Here is a 19,537-nt window from a genome sequence, read left to right as displayed (position 1 = left end):
ATGACTTTTTAGTTCATAAATTTAACTTTCGGGGTATTTAAAAATGTTTTCCGGCAGAAACAGTCCTAAGGAAACTAGTTTGTCTGCTAATTGCGGACAAACTAGTTTGTTACGATCGATGTTTGGCAGAGACGACACGCGAAAAGCAGTGCAAACTTCCTGGCGAACATTTTCGTGAAAAGTAGGCCATACAAAAACCAGGTACCACTGTAATATAACGCTTGTCACTCTTCGTATTCATTGTTTGTGATTGTCCAAATATCCTGGGTGAACAAAAAAGCAAAAAAAAAAAACAATACTAATCCAACAGCAAAGCCCAGCTTAATTTCTATAAATCAATCCCTCAAGCATGTATGATTTATTCCTCGTCTTGTTTTTATTTTTTGTCCCTGAGGCAGATTAGGACAGGTCTGTGCTTTGCACGCAAGCAGCAATACATCAGCATGGAGAGCATTTTCTGCACAATAGTTATTGCACAATTGGTGATAAAAAGGCCTGCCTACTATCAAAGATGTTTTGTAAGATGACATCATTTGTGTTTAGGTGAACGCCATCTCATGTGCCGGCACCATAGACAACCTGATTGTGCTCGATCAAGAGAAGTACAAAACCCGTGTGCACGAGGTGGCCGCAACATTTTCCAGCAACATGAGCAGTCCGGTGAAGTGGAAGGTCGGCGAGCTGGAGTTTGAGTCTCTGATGAGGATGCTGGACAACCTGGTGGGCGCACAGGCGGATTGGCGTTGTTATGTCCTGACTCGCTATCTAAGCTTCCTTTATGACGTCCTTCGCAGGGCTACAGGACAGGTTACGCCTATCGCCATCCCATTGTGCGGGAGAAGCCCAGGCACAAGAGCGACGTGGAGATCCCCGCCACCGTCACAGCGTTTATGTTCGAGGAGGACATGGACGCCACGCGGTTGCCCTTCAAGTTCCTCCTGCAGCGGCAGCAGAGGGAGAAGACGCGCTGGCTCAACTCGCCCAACAGCTACACCAAGGTCAACGTGGAGGGTGGAGACGAGCGCTACAACCACAACAGGACGACCACGGTGAGCGCCGGAGCCGTCGTATATTGCTTGTATTCAGTGACGTGACTCCTTCCCGGAAGTGAAAAACAGTTTATCAAGCCAAGATGGCAGCACGCAAACTATCCGAGTATGGAAGAGGCTTAGATCAGTGTTTTTCAACCACTGTGCCGTGAGATACAGTCTGGTGTGCCGTGGGAGATTATCTAATTTCACCTATTTGGGTTGAAAATAGAGATGTCCTATAATATCGACAGGCCGATATTATCGGCCGATATATTCGTTAAATTGTAATATCGGAAATTATCGGTATTGTTTTTTTTATTATTGGTATTGTTTTTTTTATTAAATCAACATAAAAAACACAAGATACACTTGCAATTAGTGCACCAACCCAAAAAACCTCCCTCCCCCATTTACACTCATTCACACTCATTCACACAAAAGGGTTGTTTCTTTCTGTTATTAATATTCTGGTTCCTACATTATATATCAATATATATATCAATACAGTCTGCAAGGGATACAGTCCGTAAGCACACATGATTGTGCGTGCTGCTGGTCCACTAATAGTACTAACCTTTAACAGTTAATTTTACTCATTTTCATTAATTACTAGTTTCTATGTAACTGTTTTTATATTGTCTTTCTTTTTTATTCAAGAAAATGTTTTTAATTTATTTATCTTATTTTTTTATTTTTTTTTTATTTTAAAGTACCTTATCTTCACCATACCTGGTTGTCCAAATTAGGCAGAATAATGTGTTAATTCCACGACTGTATATATCGGTTGATATCGGTATCGGTTGATATCGGTATCGGTAATTAAAGAGTTGGACAATATCGGAATATCGGATATCGGCAAAAAGCCATTATCGGAAATCCCTAGTTAAAAATATTTTTTGCAAACCAGTAATTATAGTCTGCAAATGATGTGTTGTTGTTGAGTGTCTGTGCTGTCAAGAGCTCGGCAAAGTAACCGTGTAATACTCTTCCATATCAGTAGGTGGCAGCAGGTAGCTAATTGTTTTGTAGATGTCGGTAACATGGTTTGTCGTTATCACAATATGCGGGAGGCGGCGTGCAGGTAAAAAGGTATCTAACGCTTAAACCAAAAATAAACAGAAGGCGAGTGCCGCTAAGAAAAGGCATTGAAGCTTAGGGATGGCTATGCAAAACGAAACTTAAACTGAACTGGCTGCAAAGTAAACAAAAACAGAATGTTGGACGACAGCAAAGACTTAAGGCGCGTGGAGCGGACGGTGTCCACAAAGTACATCCGTACATGACACGACAATCAACAATGTCCCGACAAAGGAGGATAGCGTCCGCACAACTTAAATAGTCTTGATTGCCAAAACAAAGGAGGTGCGGGGAATAGCGCTCAAGGAGGACATGAAACTTCTACAGGAAAATACCAACAAAACAGGAAAAGCCACCAAAATAGGAGTGCAAGACAAGAACTAAAACACGACACACAGGAACCGTGTAATACTCTTCCATATCAGTAGGTGGCAGCCGGTAGCTAATTGCTTTGTAGATGTTGGAAACAGCGGGAGGCAGTGTGAAGGTTAAAAGGTGTCTAATGCTTAAACCAAAAATAAACAAAAGGTGAGTGCCCCTAAGAAAAGGCATTGAAGCTTAGGGAAGGCTATGCAGAACGGAACTAAAACTGAACTGCCTACAAAGTAAACAAAAACAGAATGCTGGACGACAGCAAAGACTTACTGTGGAGCAAAGACGGCGTCGACAAAGTACATCCGAACATGACATGACAATCAACAATTGCCCCACAAAGAAGGATAAAAACAACTGAAATATTATTGATTGCTAAAACAAAGTAGATGCGGGAAATATAGCTCAAAAGAAGACATGAAACTACCACAGGAAAATACCAAAAAAAGAGAAAAAGCCACCAAAATAGGAGCGCAAGACAAGCACTAAAACACTACACACATGAAAACAGCAAAAAACTCCAAATAAGTCAGGGTGTGATGTGACAGGTGGTGACAGTACACCTACTTTGAGACAAGAGCTTTAGTGATGCATGCTTGGTTATGGTTTAAAGTCATATCCAACAATTGCGACAACGACTTTTTACTGTCAACTTGAGTTTCGTATTTTAATGATTTCTGCTGGTGGTGTGCCTCAGGATTTTTTCAATGCAAAAAATGTGTCTTGGCTCAAAAAAGGTTGAAAAACACTGGACTAGATCAACGTTCCCTCTAAGGTGCGCACCTGTGCAATTGCGCACTGCTCACGCGTCCTCTGCGCTCGGCAAATCTTCGCCAAGCACAAAATCCATCCATTTGCTACCGCTTGTCCCTCTCAAATTAACAAATAAGCGCACAATAATTTTCATAGTAACTGACGACATGCGGCCGCAACAGAGAAAACAGTTTTCGTCATCCCGTCTGTCGAGACGCTTTAAGGAGGACGTGAATTCCATTGATGACTTTATCGAGCAAAACTCTTTATTGTCGTCCATAAACACATGACTAAAAACATTGGTCAAAAAGTTTCTCTCTAGCAAAACTAGTCATTTTCTGCCGTAAAAACCAAACCAAGAACAACTTTGTCATCTGTCATATCAACAGCACCCGCTCGCTCTTTCTCACTTGCGCCAACACATTTTACGATGCGTTTACAGCCACACAAAAAGTCGGACACTCCAACACCACACATAACGTATAATTCCAGGTCTCAACACTATGATTTACCAATCAAATGTGTGCTTATTCTAATCTTAGTTTATAAATATTAATCATGAAATGCTGTTATTATGCTATCCATCCATCCATTTTCTACCGCTTGTCCCTTACGGGGTCACGGGGGTTGCTGGAGCCTACCTCAGCTGCATTCGGGCGGTGGGCGGGGTACAACCTGGACAAGTCGCCACCTCATCGCAGGGCCAACACAGATAGACAGACAACATTCACACACTAGGGCCCATTTAGTGTTGCCAATCAACCTATCCCCAGGTGCATGTCTTTGGAGGTGGGAGGAAGCCCGGACTACCTGGAAGGAACCCACGCAGTCACGGGGAGAACATGCAAACTCCACACAGAAAGATCCCGAGCCCAGGGTTGAACCCAGGACCTTTGTATATTAAAGAAATACTAATAAAAATATATATTTTACAAACAGAAAGTTACAGGAATGTACACATGATCCCATGCTTACATCTCATTGTGCAACATGTGAATGTTTTAATGGGAACTAAGTGCGATATCTGATTTCCAAAGCAGGACCTCCACCCAGACATACAATACTAGTACACAGCGTATGAAAAATATTATTTTTTGTTGTCATTGTAAGTGGGTCAAAACTCTCATGACTTCATGAAAATGACTGCTGTCATTTGATTATATAATAAGACATTTAACTTGTTATTGAGTCAGGTTTGGGACAGGTGTGCTGCAGGTGTGGTCACAGTGTGCGCGTCTGACATCGCTCATATGTTTTCCACTTACTGTAAAGGAAGTTTTTGCGTTTGCTCACACCCATGAAAAATTTGCATTGGCCTAGATCTTTCTGCCAAAAAGATATAGGAGCCAAAATTCTAACTATGCACTGAAATAGAGCCCTTTACTTTATCAACAAAAGATTTGTCGAGTAGAGTGATATCAAGGATTATCTGTCGGTCGCATTCCCAGACATGTCGAACTATCTTGCGCTCCAGACGTCATTCTACACAAAAAAACTGATTAAAACTTGGAAAAGCATGGAGGTCTACAACTTCTTTGTGTGTAGCTGGGTCAAAGAAATTGAGACCAAGTTTCTCACGGATAAATATGCATCGTTTTGGCTCGGGTATCTACGTCTACCGCCATGTTTGCTATTTGCTGTTGTATGCGCCCTTTATGAGTGTTTTTCCCGTCTTTATCAAAATATAACTATGGATGTCAACATTGTCTATGAGCTAAAGGTTCATCTATGATTGTTGCCTTTGGTATTAGGTTTTGCTCACATTTGCTTTCTTTTGTTTGGACATGCCAAGTTGGTGCTTTTCGAAACACTTGTCGCAAAAATGTGTTTTAAGAAATACAAATAATATTAAGTTAAAACTAAACGTTAATAGTGTATCAAACAGACCTTTAACAAAGTGATCACTGCAAACTTGTGCATTCTTCGGCTGCGCTCCCTTGGACTAGTGCTTCTTTTCCCGCCGTCCTTTTGTAAAATCTTGCTCTCTTCGGGCAGTTGTGGCTACAAATGTAGCTTTCCACCACCGGGTGTGATTGTGGAGTGAATGAATAATGGGTTCTCACTAGAGATGTCCGATAAAATCGGCCTGCCGATATTATCGGCCGATAAATGCGTTAAAATGTAATATCGGAAATTATCGGTATCGTTTTTTTTATTATCGATATGTTTTTTTATTTTTTATTTTTTTATTTTTTTTTATTTTTTTTATTAAATCAACATAAAAAACACAAGATACACTTACAATTAGTGCACCAACCCAAAAAAACTCCCTCCCCCATTTACACTCATTCACACTCATTCACACAAAAGGGTTGTTTATTTCTGTTATTAATATTCTGGTTCCTACATTATATACCAATATATATCAATACAGTCTGCAAGGGATACAGTCCGTAAGCACACATGATTGTGCGTGCTGCTGGTCCACTAATAGTACTAACCTTTAACAGTTAATTTTACTCATTTTCATTAATTACTAGTTTCTATGTAACTGTTTTTATATTGTTTTACTTTCTTTTTTATTCAAGAAAATGTTTTTAATTTATTTATCTTATTTTATTTATTTTTTTAAAAAGTGCCTTATCTTCACCATACCTGGTTGTCCAAATTAGGCATAATAATGTGTTAATTCCACAACTGCATATATCGGTTGATATCGGTATCGGTAATTAAAGAGTTGGGCAATATCGGAATATCGGCAAAAAGCCATTATCGGACATCCCTAGTTCTCACTTCTCTGTGAAGAACTTTGAGTGTCTACAAAAGCGCTATATAAATCTAATCCATTATTATTATTATTATTATTATTACCTCTTGAGGAACTCTGAAGAAACATTTATCCTTTTCGCGATTTGAGCGGTTCGTACAGTCGAAAACAACACAAGTATTGGGCATTTGTCTTCAAGAAAAGCTAAATGGTGCCTAGTACCCATTGAGAACAGACGCTGGCGTGACCACCACACACATTTATTGAGAGTCAGACGTGACATAATATTTTATCACTCACTCACCATCACAGACATCATTGAACTGCTGGGGGTGAGTGTTTGCTGCGGGGTCAAACTCAGATGAAGCAGCCACTGCTGATTCTGGTGCAGCAGACATAAAGGTTTTATTGTTCCATTATGTATACAGTAAACATTAAATGCTATTTTTCATGGAAAAACTGATGCAGACCTAACCTATTTTTGGACAAAATCTAAATGGGCTTCTTGGCACCATAGCTTCACTTTCCCAGACTAAAAATATTTTTAAACCATTCAAAAGTCAATATAAACTGTCGAAAATTCTAAATAGTTGTTGTTGTCAGCTATTATGGTGTATTTTTATTTTATACTGCTATGAAAACAAATAACACATATTTGAACATCTAACATTTTTTGTATTTCGGCCATTCAATATATTAAAGACAGAAGTCATACAATATTCAAATTTTAATCATTTAAACAACCCCCTAAGCTCGTTCTGGAAAAAATGGTTTTCTCTGCGAACGGAAAATCTATGCAGCGCACAAAATCCAAATCCAACTTAAACTCTAAACAAAATAAACACATAAATTATTCTGTACCATTTTCAACAAGTGGTCACAACAGATAAAACAATGATGACGTCAGTCGAGACGTTTAAGGAGGAGAAAGAGGTGCAGTTCATCCAACTAAATTTTATTGAGCAAAACTTTTGGTTGTAACTACACTAAAACATCATCAGCAACAAAACTACTATTTAACAAAACTGGTCACTTTCTGTCATAATTACACCAAAACAAACACATAATATGTCGTATTATTGACAGCAATCGCTCGCTCTCTTTTAATGTGCGTCAACAGACGCACACAATCGACTCAGCCAGTGATGCGTTCACGGCCACGAAAGCAGTTGGACAACTCGTCTGTATTATGACACATGCAAGTTCCACCCTGTAATTATTAATTATATATACTGAGTAACTAATAATGTTACTTTTATTTATTACAGAGTAACTGAATAATAACCTTTGTCTGGCGGGCAGTTACGTTACCATGATTTGTTCAATCTGGTCATGTAAAATGTGTTATTACTGGGACATTGAATAGCCTAAATACAAATATGTGTTATTTGTTTTCATAGCAGTATAAAATAAAAAGACACCATAATAGCTGACAACAACAAAGTAAAAAACAACAACAACTATTTAGTATTTTTGACAGTTTATATTGACTTTTGAATGGTTTAAAAATATTTTTAGTCTGGGAAAGTGAAGCTATGGTGCCAAGAAGCCCATTTAGATTTTGTCCAAAAATAGGTTAGGTCTGCATCAGTTTTTCCATGAAAAATAGCATTTAATGTTTACTGTATATATAATGGAACAATAAACCTTTATGCTCTGCTGCACCAGAATCAGCAGTGGCTGCTTCATCTGAGTTTGACCCAGCAGCAAGCACTCCAATGATGTCTGTGATGGTGAGTGAGTGATATAGACACTGCTTGGCTCTTTTGGTTTATTAATGAACTGCTGTAACACTGGCAGTGACTAAGACATTAATCAACACCTTAGCTATTTTAATTACATAAAAGCATAATATACACTCGATAACTCGATTTAAACTTAAATTGAGATTAAATGAGCCTTGTTGTTGTTTTTCATATTTATTTAATAACATATTCCATGTGCTCTTTGTTTTAATTGCACAATTAAGGTAAATGCTACCTATTTACCTGAGCCAGGACATTCGTTTTTTTTTGTTTTTTTTGCAAATCAGTGCTTGATTGCTAAATACAATACAATACCCACTATACCTATGTGTTGAGTGGTTATGTATTTGCAATCAGAGGTGTAATAACTTGTTGCAAATCAGAAAAATGAGAATAATACATAATTCTACACGCATTAAATACCGCATATTGACAATGTAAAATCGTTTTTGGTAACACTTTAGTATGGAGAACACATATTCACCATTAATTAATTGCTTATGAACATGCAAATTAGTAACATATTGGCTCTTAATTAGTCATTATTAAGTACTAATTAACACCTTATTCTGCATGGCCTTATTATACAACTAGTAAGCCATTAACTAAGAGTCTTCCCTCAATAACCTCAGAAGTATTGCTTATTAGTAACCCTAACCCTTATATGTTCCCCGAGTGTCCAAATAACTCTAAATTAAGTATTTGTTACTTTAATAAGCAACTATTTACATAACAAAACTCTGACTTGTTAAGTGGTTAATCGTTAAAATGGAAACACATTGGGTGTTTTACGCCAGGCATCGTCAAGACCACTGAGAAACAAGAACATTGAAGGTGGAAATAAAGGAGGGGGTAGAGAGGCCCACACCCATACTTTCAGGGGCCCCAGTATTCCTTGCAATGACTCTGGTGAGCGTTGTTATGAGTCATAACTCATGTCATTACTACAGTAGTAGTGGTGCACTCTAAGATGATGCTACACCGCCATCTAGTGGCGTAGATGACATGTCATATTTAGAGTGCATGCGGAAAGTATTTACAGCATTTCTCTTTTTCCACATCCTTATACCAAAATGGAATACGTTTATTTTGGTCTTCAAAATTCTACACGCATTAAATACCTCATATTGACAATGTAAAATCGTTTTTGGTAACATATTCACCATTAATTAGTTGCTTATGAACATGCAAATTAGTAACATATTGGCTCTTAACTAGTCATTATTAAGTACTTATTAACGCCTTATTCTGCATGGCCTTATTATACAACCAGTAAGCCATTAACTAAGAGTCTTCCCTCAATAACCTCAGAATTATTTATTAGTAACCCTAGCCCTAACCCTTATATGTTCCCCTAGTGCAGGGGTCGGCAACCCGCGGCTCTAGAGCCGCATGCGGCTCTTTAGCGCCGCCCTAGTGGCTCTCTGGAGCTTTTTCAAAAATGTGTGAAAAATGGAAAAAGATGAGGGGAAAAAAAAAATATTTTTTTGTTTTAATATGGTTTCTGTAGGAGGACAAACATGACACAAACCTCCCTAATTGTTATAAAGCACATTGTTTGTATTAAACATGCTTCACTGACTCAAGTATTTGGCGAGCGCCGTTTTGTCCTACTAATTTTGGCGGTCCTTGAACTCACCGTAGTTTGTTTATATGGAACATTTCTCCGACTTTCTAGGACGTGTTTTATGCCACTTCTTTTTCTGTCTCATTTTGTCCACCAGACTTTTAACGTTGTGCATGAATGCATAAAGGTGAGTTTTGTTGATGTTATTGACTTGTGTGGAGTGCTAATCAGACATATTTGGTCACTGCATGACTGCAAGCTAATCGATGCTAACATGCTATTTAGGCTAGCTATATGTACATATTGCATCATTATGCCTCATTTGTAGCTATATTTGAGGTCATTTAGTTTCCTTTAAGTCATCTTAATTCAATTTATATCTCATGACACACTATCTGTATGTAATATGGCTTTTAATTTTTTGCGGCTTCAGACAGATTTGTTTTTGTATTTTTGGTCCAATATGGTTCTTTCAACATTTTGGGTTGCCGACCCCTGCCCTAGTGTCCAAATAACTCTAAATTAAGTCTTTGTTACTTTAATGAGCAACTAATTAATTGTGAATATGTTCCCCATACTAAAGTGTTACCTCCTTTTTTTTTTTTTAGAATTTTCTTCAGATTTATTTTAAATAAAAAATCTAAGAAACCGCATGTACTACCTCGACTCACATTAGCAGCAATGCAGCTGAGATATGCTGCAGCACCCCCCGCCACCCCAAAAGGGACAAACGGTAGAAAATGGATGGATGGATGGCGCACTATCATGCGCATGAAAAAAAAGTACCGGTATTGTATTTATATATATTTTTTTTATTCATTAGTACTGTACAACCCTAGTACTGGGTGTACCTGAAGTCAGCTGGGATTGGCTCCAGCTTCCCAGTGGACCAGAGTAGATTAGACGGTTTATAAAATGCACGAGTAAAGGAATTTTAATCAGTATTCACCTTCTTTCCATACACAGTGGTTAAAGGCCGAGGAGACGGGAACCCCGATCCGGATTGAGGACCCTAATCAGTTTGTCCCGCTCAACACAGACCCCAAAGAGGTGCTGCAAAAGAGGAACAAAGTGAGTTTAAAATTTCAGAATCGTGAATATTGAGCATCTTGAAAGGTTTAGATTTTAAATCGTACGTTTGCAGGCATGTGATTTTTCCGTCTAAAGTCGGAATTCCGTCTTTTTTTAATCTCGGGGAAAAAAAATAAATTATCTCCCGTTTTTCCGTTTTTTTTCCCCGACCCTAAATCAAGATTCGAGACGTAATTTATATTACGCCGTAGTTGATTGGTCGATATGTTCCTTGTGACCAATCAGGACATCTGTTATGAATGATGACGTTAATAACGTCATCATTCATAATGGTTATTACCGCCATTTTCCATATGTAAACGATGTCGGTTCTCGAGAGAAAGGACGCTTTACGAGTAAAAGAAATTGATCAACATGTCAAAAATAAGTTTCGATGGGACTGGATGGAAAGGGAAATCACTGATACTGTTGGGAAGAAGGAAGTTACGACTTTGTTCGGTGATTTTATTCGGAAAATCGATCGTCCCGGAAAGGTTTTGTGCACGTGGTGTCATGATAATATTGACTATGGATCACGAGGTTTCAAGGCTTTGGAAGGACATGCGAAAGGCCAAAAACATATGAAACAACTTGAAGCAAGGTATGTTCTATTAATGATGTTTTCATGTCTTTAAACACTAAAATATTTTCTTCAAATGGTGCTGTCTTTGTTAATTTTAGCATGTCCCCCAGACCCCCGGAAATTTTTTCAGTCTTTTTCATTGTGGTCAAATCACATGCCTGGTTTGGTTGTAACGTAGCATAGTGGTTCCCAAATCGGCAAAAAAGCTGCGTACTGCATACTTGCCAACCCTCACGGATTTTCCGGGAGACTCCCGAAATTCAGCGCCTCTCCCGAAAACCTCCCGGGACAAATTTTCTCCCGAAAATCTCCCGAAATTCAGGCGGACTCAGGTCCTCCCCAATATAAAAAAGCGTACCTGCCCTATCACGTTATAACTATAGAATGATGGAGGGCGAGTTCTTGGTTTCTTATGTGGGTTTATTGTTAGGCAGTTTCATTAACATCCTCCCAGCGTGGCAACAACACACAACAACAGCAGTCACTTTTTTGTATACCGTAAAGCAGTTTGTCTGCCGTAAACAGCAATGTTGTGACACTCTTAAACAGGACAATACTGCCATCTAGTGCATTTGATGAAAGCACTTTTGTGCGTGCCACACAGCAATGCATCATCAGAGAGGGTGTTCAGCATGGTTCGAAAAATAGTGACAGAGAATAGAACAAGGATGGACAATTCAACCCTTAACTATTAGTAGATGAGTGTTATGTGTGTGTATATGTGTAAATAAATGAATATATATATATATATATATATATATATATATATATATATATATATATATATATATATATATATATATATATATATATATATATATATATAATAAAATAAATATATATATATATTTATTTATATATATATATATAGCTAGAATTCACTGAACGTCAAGTATTTCTTATATATATATATATATATATATATATATATATGAAATACTTGACTTAGTGAATTCTAGCTGTAAATATACTCCTCCCCTTTTAGCCACGCCCCCCAACCACGCCCCCGTCCCACCCCGACCACGCCCACCCCCACCCCCCTCCCCCCACCTCCAGAAATCAGAGGTCTCAAGGTTGGCAAGTATGGCGTACTGTCACGACATTCAATTTGACGTCCTTTTTGCAGATTAGAGAGCAGAACCGGTGTGACGTAATGACGTCAGGACCTCGCTCTCAGCACCTCGCCGGCATCCCGGTTGATCAACCACGACGGGTAAAACTCAAAAACACACTTGGATCTGTTATAATATTACCACATTCACTATCGCCCTACTTGTCCAGGATGTACAGTAGTCCTGCACTGAAACCTAAGTCAGCTGGGGTAGGCTCCAGCTCATGATGTAAAACCCTGAACACAATGAAACAGTGACTGGATAAATTAATTAACAATGAGTGATGATATTTGAATGCTAAACAAGTGTCTTTTATTAGACAAACATTTTTTGGTAACACTTTAGTATGGGGAACACATATTCACCATTAATTAGTTTCTTATTAACATGCAAATTAGTAACATATTGGCTGTTAATTAGTCATTATTAATTACCTATTAATGCCTTATTCTGCATCGCCTTATTATACAACCAGTAAGCCATTAACTAACAGTCTTCCCTTAAAGGGGAACATTATCACCAGACCTATGTAAGCGTCAATATATACCTTGATGTTGCAGAAAAAAGACCATATATTTTTTTAACCGATTTCCGAACTCTCAATGGGTGAATTTTGGCGAATTAAACGCCTTTCTGATTTTCGCTCTCGGAGCGATGACGTCACAATGTGACGTCACATCGGGAAGCAATCCGCCATTTTCTCAAACACCGAGTCAAATCAGCTCTGTTATTTTCCGTTTTTTCGACTGTTTTCCGTACCTTGGAGACATCATGCCTCGTCGGTGTGTTGTCGCAGGGTGTAACAACACGAACAGGGACGGATTCAAGTTGCACCAGTGGCCCAAAGATGCGAAAGTGGCAAGAAATTGGACGTTTGTTCCGCACACTTTACCGACCAAAGCTATGCTACGACAGAGATGGCAAGAATGTGTGGATATCCTGCGACACTCAAAGCAGATGCATTTCCAACGATAAAGTCAAAGAAATCTGCCGCCAGACCCCCATTGAATCTGCCGGAGTGTGTGAGCAATTCAGGGACAAAGGACTTCGGTAGCACGGCAAGCAATGGCGGCAGTTTGTTCCCGCAGACGAGCAAGCTAAACCCCCCCTGGATGTCTTGGCTCACACCGTCCCTTATGTGACCGAAGATGATCAAGAGAAGAATATCGACCCTAGCTTCCCTGGCCTGCTGACATCAACTCCAAGCGGATGAGGGTATGTCTACAGAATATATTAATTGATGAAAATTGGGCTGTCTGCACTCTCAAAGTTCATGTTGTTGCCAAATGTACTTCATATGCTGTAAACCTAGTTCATAGTTGTTAGTTTCCTTTAATGCCAAACAAACACATACCAATCGTTGGTTAGAAAGCGATCGCCAAATTCGTCCTCGCTTTCTCCCGTGTCGCTGGCTGTCGTGTGGTTTTCGTCGGTTTCGCTTGCATACAGTTCAAACCGATATGGCTCAATAGCTTCAGTTTCTTCTTCAATTTCGTTTTCGCTACCTGCCTCCACACTACAACCATCCGTTTCAATACATTCGTAATCTGTTGAATCCCTTAAGCCGCTGAAATCCGAGTCTGAATCCGAGCTAATTTCGCTATAGCTTGCTGTTCTTTCCACCATGTTTCTTTGTGTTGGCTTCACCATGTGACGTCACAGGAAAATGGACGGGTGGTTAAAATCAGGCACGTTGAAGCTTTTTTTAGGGATATTGCGTGATGGGTAAAATTTTGAAAAAAACTTCGAAAAATATAATAAGTCACTGGGAACTGATTTTTAATGGTTTTAACAATTCTGAAATTGTGATAATGTTCCCCTTTAATAACTTAAGAATGATTGCTTATTAGTAACCCTAACCTTAACCCTTATATGTTCCCCTAGTATCCAAATAACTCTAAATTAAGTATTTCTTACTTTAATAAGCAACTAATTAATGGTGAATATGTAACGTGTTACCCATTATTAATTTTTTTCCTGAAAATGACAATAACAGTAATGATAGTTGCCATACTTCAATGTTCCGCCCAGTTAGGACTGTGTACTCACGGCCAGTTGTGGCCACAAGGGGGCGCCTGGTGATCACATCATAAATCAAAGAGTTTTTAATCTAATGCAGAAATACATACAAATAAAATATTAATGTTGACTTTCCTGTGATTGGTATCTTGTGTTGAAGGATCTGGTGCAGATAAACATTCTGGTAAATACCCACAATTACAATTATTTCATGCTTTTTAGTTTAACTTTTATCATTCTTTTGATCACCTTTTGGACAGTTTGGTGTCACAGCACAAACAGCATGTTTTGTTGGACACAGAAACACGTATGTTGTATGTGTTCATCAAATCCTGTTTATATTGTTTTAATCGGCTATAGGTATGTACATGTATGTTTTAAGCATCCAAAGGTACAGATGTGGTTTGTTTGCATGCATTGTCATGACATTTTATGTTTGTTTCTGTGTCTTGTTTTCTCATCTTGGTTAAAGATGTTGGGGTGTACAAAATGTTCCTATCTTCAAATGAGTCTAGTTTGAGGTGGTTTGTGCTATTTGATCTTTAATAGCGATAGTGAAAGATTTTTTTTTTTTCCAGTGTGCTTTCTTGTCCGTGTGTGTTTATTCTTTAGTGCACACACACTTTTTTTTTTTTCATCATTTTCCTGACTGTGTCTGCGTTTTTGTGTGTCCTCCGCAGCCATACGTGCCCACAGAGGAAGAACAGATGGCCCCGCAGCCTCCCAACCCTTTCAGTGAGCTGTCAGAGAAAGAACTGGAAGAGTATCGCAAAAACGTGGAGAGAAGGCAACTGGGTCTCGGTAGGGGGCGAATGGAAACACACACACACACACACACACACACACACACACACACACACACACACACAAACACTCACCTATTTGTCTATTAATTCATAACTTAGACTCAATGCTTATAATTAGGTGTGTCCCGATCTGATATTAGCATCGGATATCGGTCTGAAACAACAAATATTGGATCATGTTGCATGTAAAATGTCTGCTATAACCTTCGATAAAAGCAGTCCTGCCGGGTGTTTACTTTTGCAAAGCTGGACAGACAGTTAATAAGCACACAAAGTTGGTCTTTTCTCGTATTTTAGTGAAGTAATTTACAAAAGGTAAACATAGTATGCTATAGGCTACGAGGAGCTAGCAGCTACACAACAGCTAAGCATACAATAGCACTCAAGCTAGACACACATAATAAGTGTCTGTAATTGAACAGTATTGCAGTCTAAAACAGCACATTCGTCAATATAAACAGGTATCACATTATTACAAAGTCTCCAAGGCAAAAACCTATCTAGTAAGAAATGTGTCCGCGTCATTCTCACTACGTCATGAGTGCAATGCGCTTTATGTATGTATTGATTCTGGTGGTGCCTACTGACCTCGAAGCAATTTTATGTGGAACACGGTGTAATAATAAATGTGAGCAGCAGATAGCACAGAGTGACACCTGTTTTTCAAGAAATGATGCTAGCAAGTAACCAAAACTCTGATGTTTCATTGAGAATATAAAACATTGCACACGGCGTTAAAAAATCAGAATGTTTTAGTACGACTTTGGTAAACAACGAAGCCGTACCGCTTGTTGGATTTTCGGCGCATTATGGCTACCACAGTCAGACGTACTGTGCTTCACTATATGGATATTATTATGGTGTGAGTATAAGGACCCCAAAATGGCACCTGTTTGGTCATTTATTAAACAATCTTGCCTTCCATACTTCCTCAAAATTAAGCTGTTAAGTCACCGGTTGGGAAAACCGTCACCATATTATCCATATATGGTATAAATGTACCCATTGTGCCTTGCGCGAGTCCGCCATTGTAGTCGGCGCCGTAGTCAATAAGATAATTTCTCTCCATCCTCTTGTTGTGGGGCATGGGCATTCATCCTCTGCTGTGGCCATTTCTAAGACTAAGTATAGTTCAAATGCAGTGACGTGCAATCACTAGAGGCAGGTGAGGCCCCGCCTCACCTGCCATCATGGAAAGAAAAAAAATGTAAAAAGAAAAAAAAAAAATTAAATTGTTATATGTATCCAGTGATTATACTATAAAGTTATTTTCCATTTAACTTCACCAGTTTTAGATTATTTTTATTCAAAATCGCTGAATTTTCACATTTGCCGTTCAAATACTGAAAAGAGACGGTGCGGTGAACAGCAGCCAGTTGAGGCACGTCACTCAGTGCCGCAACATGGATTCCGGACTCGGCTAACTGCTGGCCTGCTGTGCAGTGAGACTTTATTGCTATATGAATTATATTATACATTTCCATAGTTTAGTTAGCTGAGGTATATAATGTACAGTGTATTTTGTCAACAACTGTATGTGTGTAACGTATTTCTTGTGCTGAGCGATCATAAAACGGCTGCAAAAGACGCACTGGCTGAAGCTCGCCTCCTGCACCCCGCCGTAGAATTGTTATATTAACTAAAGCCCACACTTAAACTTTCCACGTGCAAGATTGAATCTATTTTAAAAAATGATTTCATAAGAAGCCAAAAAGTGCAAAATCAATAATGTTCGTGTTGGAGGAGTTGTGAATGACTGCAGGGACACAACATTAGGTACACCTGCAGACTGAGGTGTATCTAATTCACAACTCCTCCAACACGAACATTATTGTTTTTGCACTTTTTGGCTTCTTATTAAATAACTTTTGTAACCTATTTTCATGGGCTTTTCTCTTTGTGATGTTAAGTTCCTGTTATGCGCTGTTATACAGTATATGCCTTGAGCTCTTATTTTGAAGGCGCTAAGAGCGGAAGTGATGTCACGTTGCGGAGGTTTTTGAAAGAAGGTAAATAAAGTGGTCCCCGTGTAAACTGGAGCCTCCGTGTTTGTTATTTTGTAGTTTCATACAGTATAGGCGACATTTATAAACCCTCGGTTACACTTTTTTAAATAGATTCAATCTTGCACGTGGAAAGTTTAAGTGAGGGCTTTAGTTGCGGCGCATGGACTTAATTTCTAAGTAAAGGTAAGACCATAATAACATTTTTTTAATTAAATGTGCTTTTTTGTGTGCTACAGTTTGTATGTGTAAAGTTAAAGTTAAGTTAAAGTACCAATGATTGCCACACACACACTAGGTGTAATGAAATTTGTCATCTGCATTTGACCCATCCCCTTGATCATCCCCTGGGAGGTGAGGGGAGCAGTGGGCAGCAGCGGCGCCGCGCCTGGGAATCATTTTTGGTGATTTAACCCCCAATTCCAACCCTTGATGCTGAGTGCCAAGCAGGGAAGAATGCTGGTATGAGCTTTTAAACATAACCCGTTAACTGCTGCCAATCAAATGGTGAATAAGATACTCTTTAGGGTTCATATGTTTGTAAATCTGACTGTGATGAAGTCAGTGCCTCACCAGCCATCAACCTCACCGCACGTCACTGTTCAAATGTATATCTGTCCGTAAACTTGTTGTGGAAGCGCTAAAACTACAACAAAGATGAAGGGGAGAAGAATGCCGATGTTTACGCTAGGAAAACAGTTCTGTGTTCCCTCTTACAATGATAATGTTGCTACGGCTTGGTTGTTGCACAGGTTACGGAACATAAGTGAAGTATTGTTAATGGTTTTTGAATGCATTTTTTATAAGATTTAGAAGTAGAATTGATTGCTCCCATTAGCTGCAATGCTAGCCACTTAGAACGAGACGATTTTTACATGGTGGACTGCAAAAAAAACAAATTGTCTTATTGTCTCTCGTATGGATTGTGAACGATGGGCAAAATTTCCAAAAAAAGTGAAGTTCCCTTTTAAGTAGCACTCAGAGTTGCAATTTAAAAAAAAAAAAAGTTTGCCAACATAGCAAGCATGCTTGATAGAAAGCACCTGAAAGTAAGTCTCTACTCTTTAAAATGCGCTAGCTCGGTGCTAATTTACTTTTGTTTTTATTTCAATGAAGTACATACTAACAGAAGTGAGAGAGATCCTGTGGCATAAAGCATAGAACATAATACAAGAAAAGTACTTTATGCATTGTGAAAATGTTTATGTAAATGGACAAAAAAAATCAAGTAGATATTCTAGAAGAAATGTAAATTACAACATAGTGATAATAAAAAATAATAGCCATAACATTTGTCCAATATTGTTGCTGTATTAAAGACAGAAGAGAGAGAAAATTTAAAAAAAATCTAAATTAAAGGTGTGATATTATATAACTCAATGTGAGTTTACATTAGAGATACAATATACATGCTACCGATTAGCATTAGCAATTTTACATATTTGTATTATTATTATTATCGAACTTGGCAATCGAAACTACGACTAAGATTCACGTTGCACTCAAACAGATGGTGTGTAGTAAGTACAATACTTACAGTACAAACACTTTGTAGGCCTTAACAGGAGGATAACTTAATAAAGACTGCTTCCTGACTACGGCAACACGCTGTAAGTCTATACACTACTGCCGTCTAACGTCTTGAAATTGTAACTGCAGGCAAAGCCTACTATATCAGTGGTCCCCAACCACCGAGCCGGTACCGGTCCGTGGATCGATTAGTACCGGGCCGCACAAGAAAAAAAAATAATAATAATAATGTTTTTTTATTTGTTTTTTTATTTTTTTATTTTATTAAATCAACATAAAAAACACAAGATACACTTACAATTAGTGCACCAACCCAAAAAACCTCCCTCCCCCATTTACACTCATTCACACAAAAGGGTTGTTTCTTTCTGTTATGAATATTTGTGGCTCCTATATTATATATCAATATAGATCAATATACAGTCTGCAGGGATACAGTCCGTAAGCACAAATGATTGTATTTTTTTATGACATTTCTCAACGAGCTATTGCAAGAAATTTAGGGATTTCACTTATTTACGGTCCGTAGTATCATCAAAATGTTCAGAGAATCTGGAGAAATCACTGCACGTAAGCGGCTAAGCCCGTGACCTTGGATCCCTCAGGCGGTACTGCATCAAAAACCGACATCGGTGTGTAAAGGATATCACCACATGGGCTCAGGAACACTTCAGAAAACCACTGTCTGTAACTACAGTTGGTCGCTACATCTGTAAGTGCAAGTTAAAACTCTACTATGCAAAGCCAAAGCCATTTATCAACAACACCCAGAAACGCTTCTGGCTTTGCTGAGCCCGAGGTTATTTAAGATGGACTGATGCAAAGTGGGAAAGTGTTCTGTGGTCTGACGAGTCCACATTTCAAATTGTTTTTTGGAAATTGTGGATGTCGTGTCCTCTGGACCAAAGAGGAAAATAACCATTCGGACTGTTCTAGGCGCAAATTTCAAAAGCCAGCATCTGTGATGGTATGTGGGTATATTACTGCCCAAGGCATGGGTAACTTACACATGGTAAGGCATGTGTGAAGGCACCATTAATGCTGAAAGGTACATACAGGTTTTGGAGCAACATATGTTGCCATCCAAGCAACGTTATCATGGACGCCCCTGCTTATTTCAGCAAAACAATGCCAAGCCACGTGTTACAACAGCGTGGCTTT

General features: G+C 38.7%; 1 protein-coding gene across 3 annotated transcripts in view; it reads left to right on the top strand.

Moving 5' to 3' along the window:
- The window catches only part of add3a (adducin 3 (gamma) a), a 357,656-nt gene that overhangs the window by 311,389 nt on the left and 26,730 nt on the right, over positions 1–19,537 (top strand). For all 3 annotated transcript variants that reach the window (XM_061922748.2, XM_061922749.2, XM_061922752.2), the window contains 6 exons: positions 544–720; positions 795–1,049; positions 10,219–10,323; positions 12,033–12,119; positions 14,198–14,221; positions 14,718–14,838. In XM_061922748.2, the coding sequence (XP_061778732.2) occupies positions 544–720; positions 795–1,049; positions 10,219–10,323; positions 12,033–12,119; positions 14,198–14,221; positions 14,718–14,838 (769 nt within the window). The remainder of the gene's footprint in view (positions 1–543; positions 721–794; positions 1,050–10,218; positions 10,324–12,032; positions 12,120–14,197; positions 14,222–14,717; positions 14,839–19,537) is intronic.

The sequence above is a fragment of the Nerophis lumbriciformis genome, linkage group LG27 (genome assembly GCF_033978685.3).
Source record: "Nerophis lumbriciformis linkage group LG27, RoL_Nlum_v2.1, whole genome shotgun sequence".
NCBI classification, from domain to species: domain Eukaryota; kingdom Metazoa; phylum Chordata; class Actinopteri; order Syngnathiformes; family Syngnathidae; genus Nerophis; species Nerophis lumbriciformis.
Note: the sequence above shows the minus strand (reverse complement) of the source record. Positions and strands in the feature narration are given on the sequence as shown.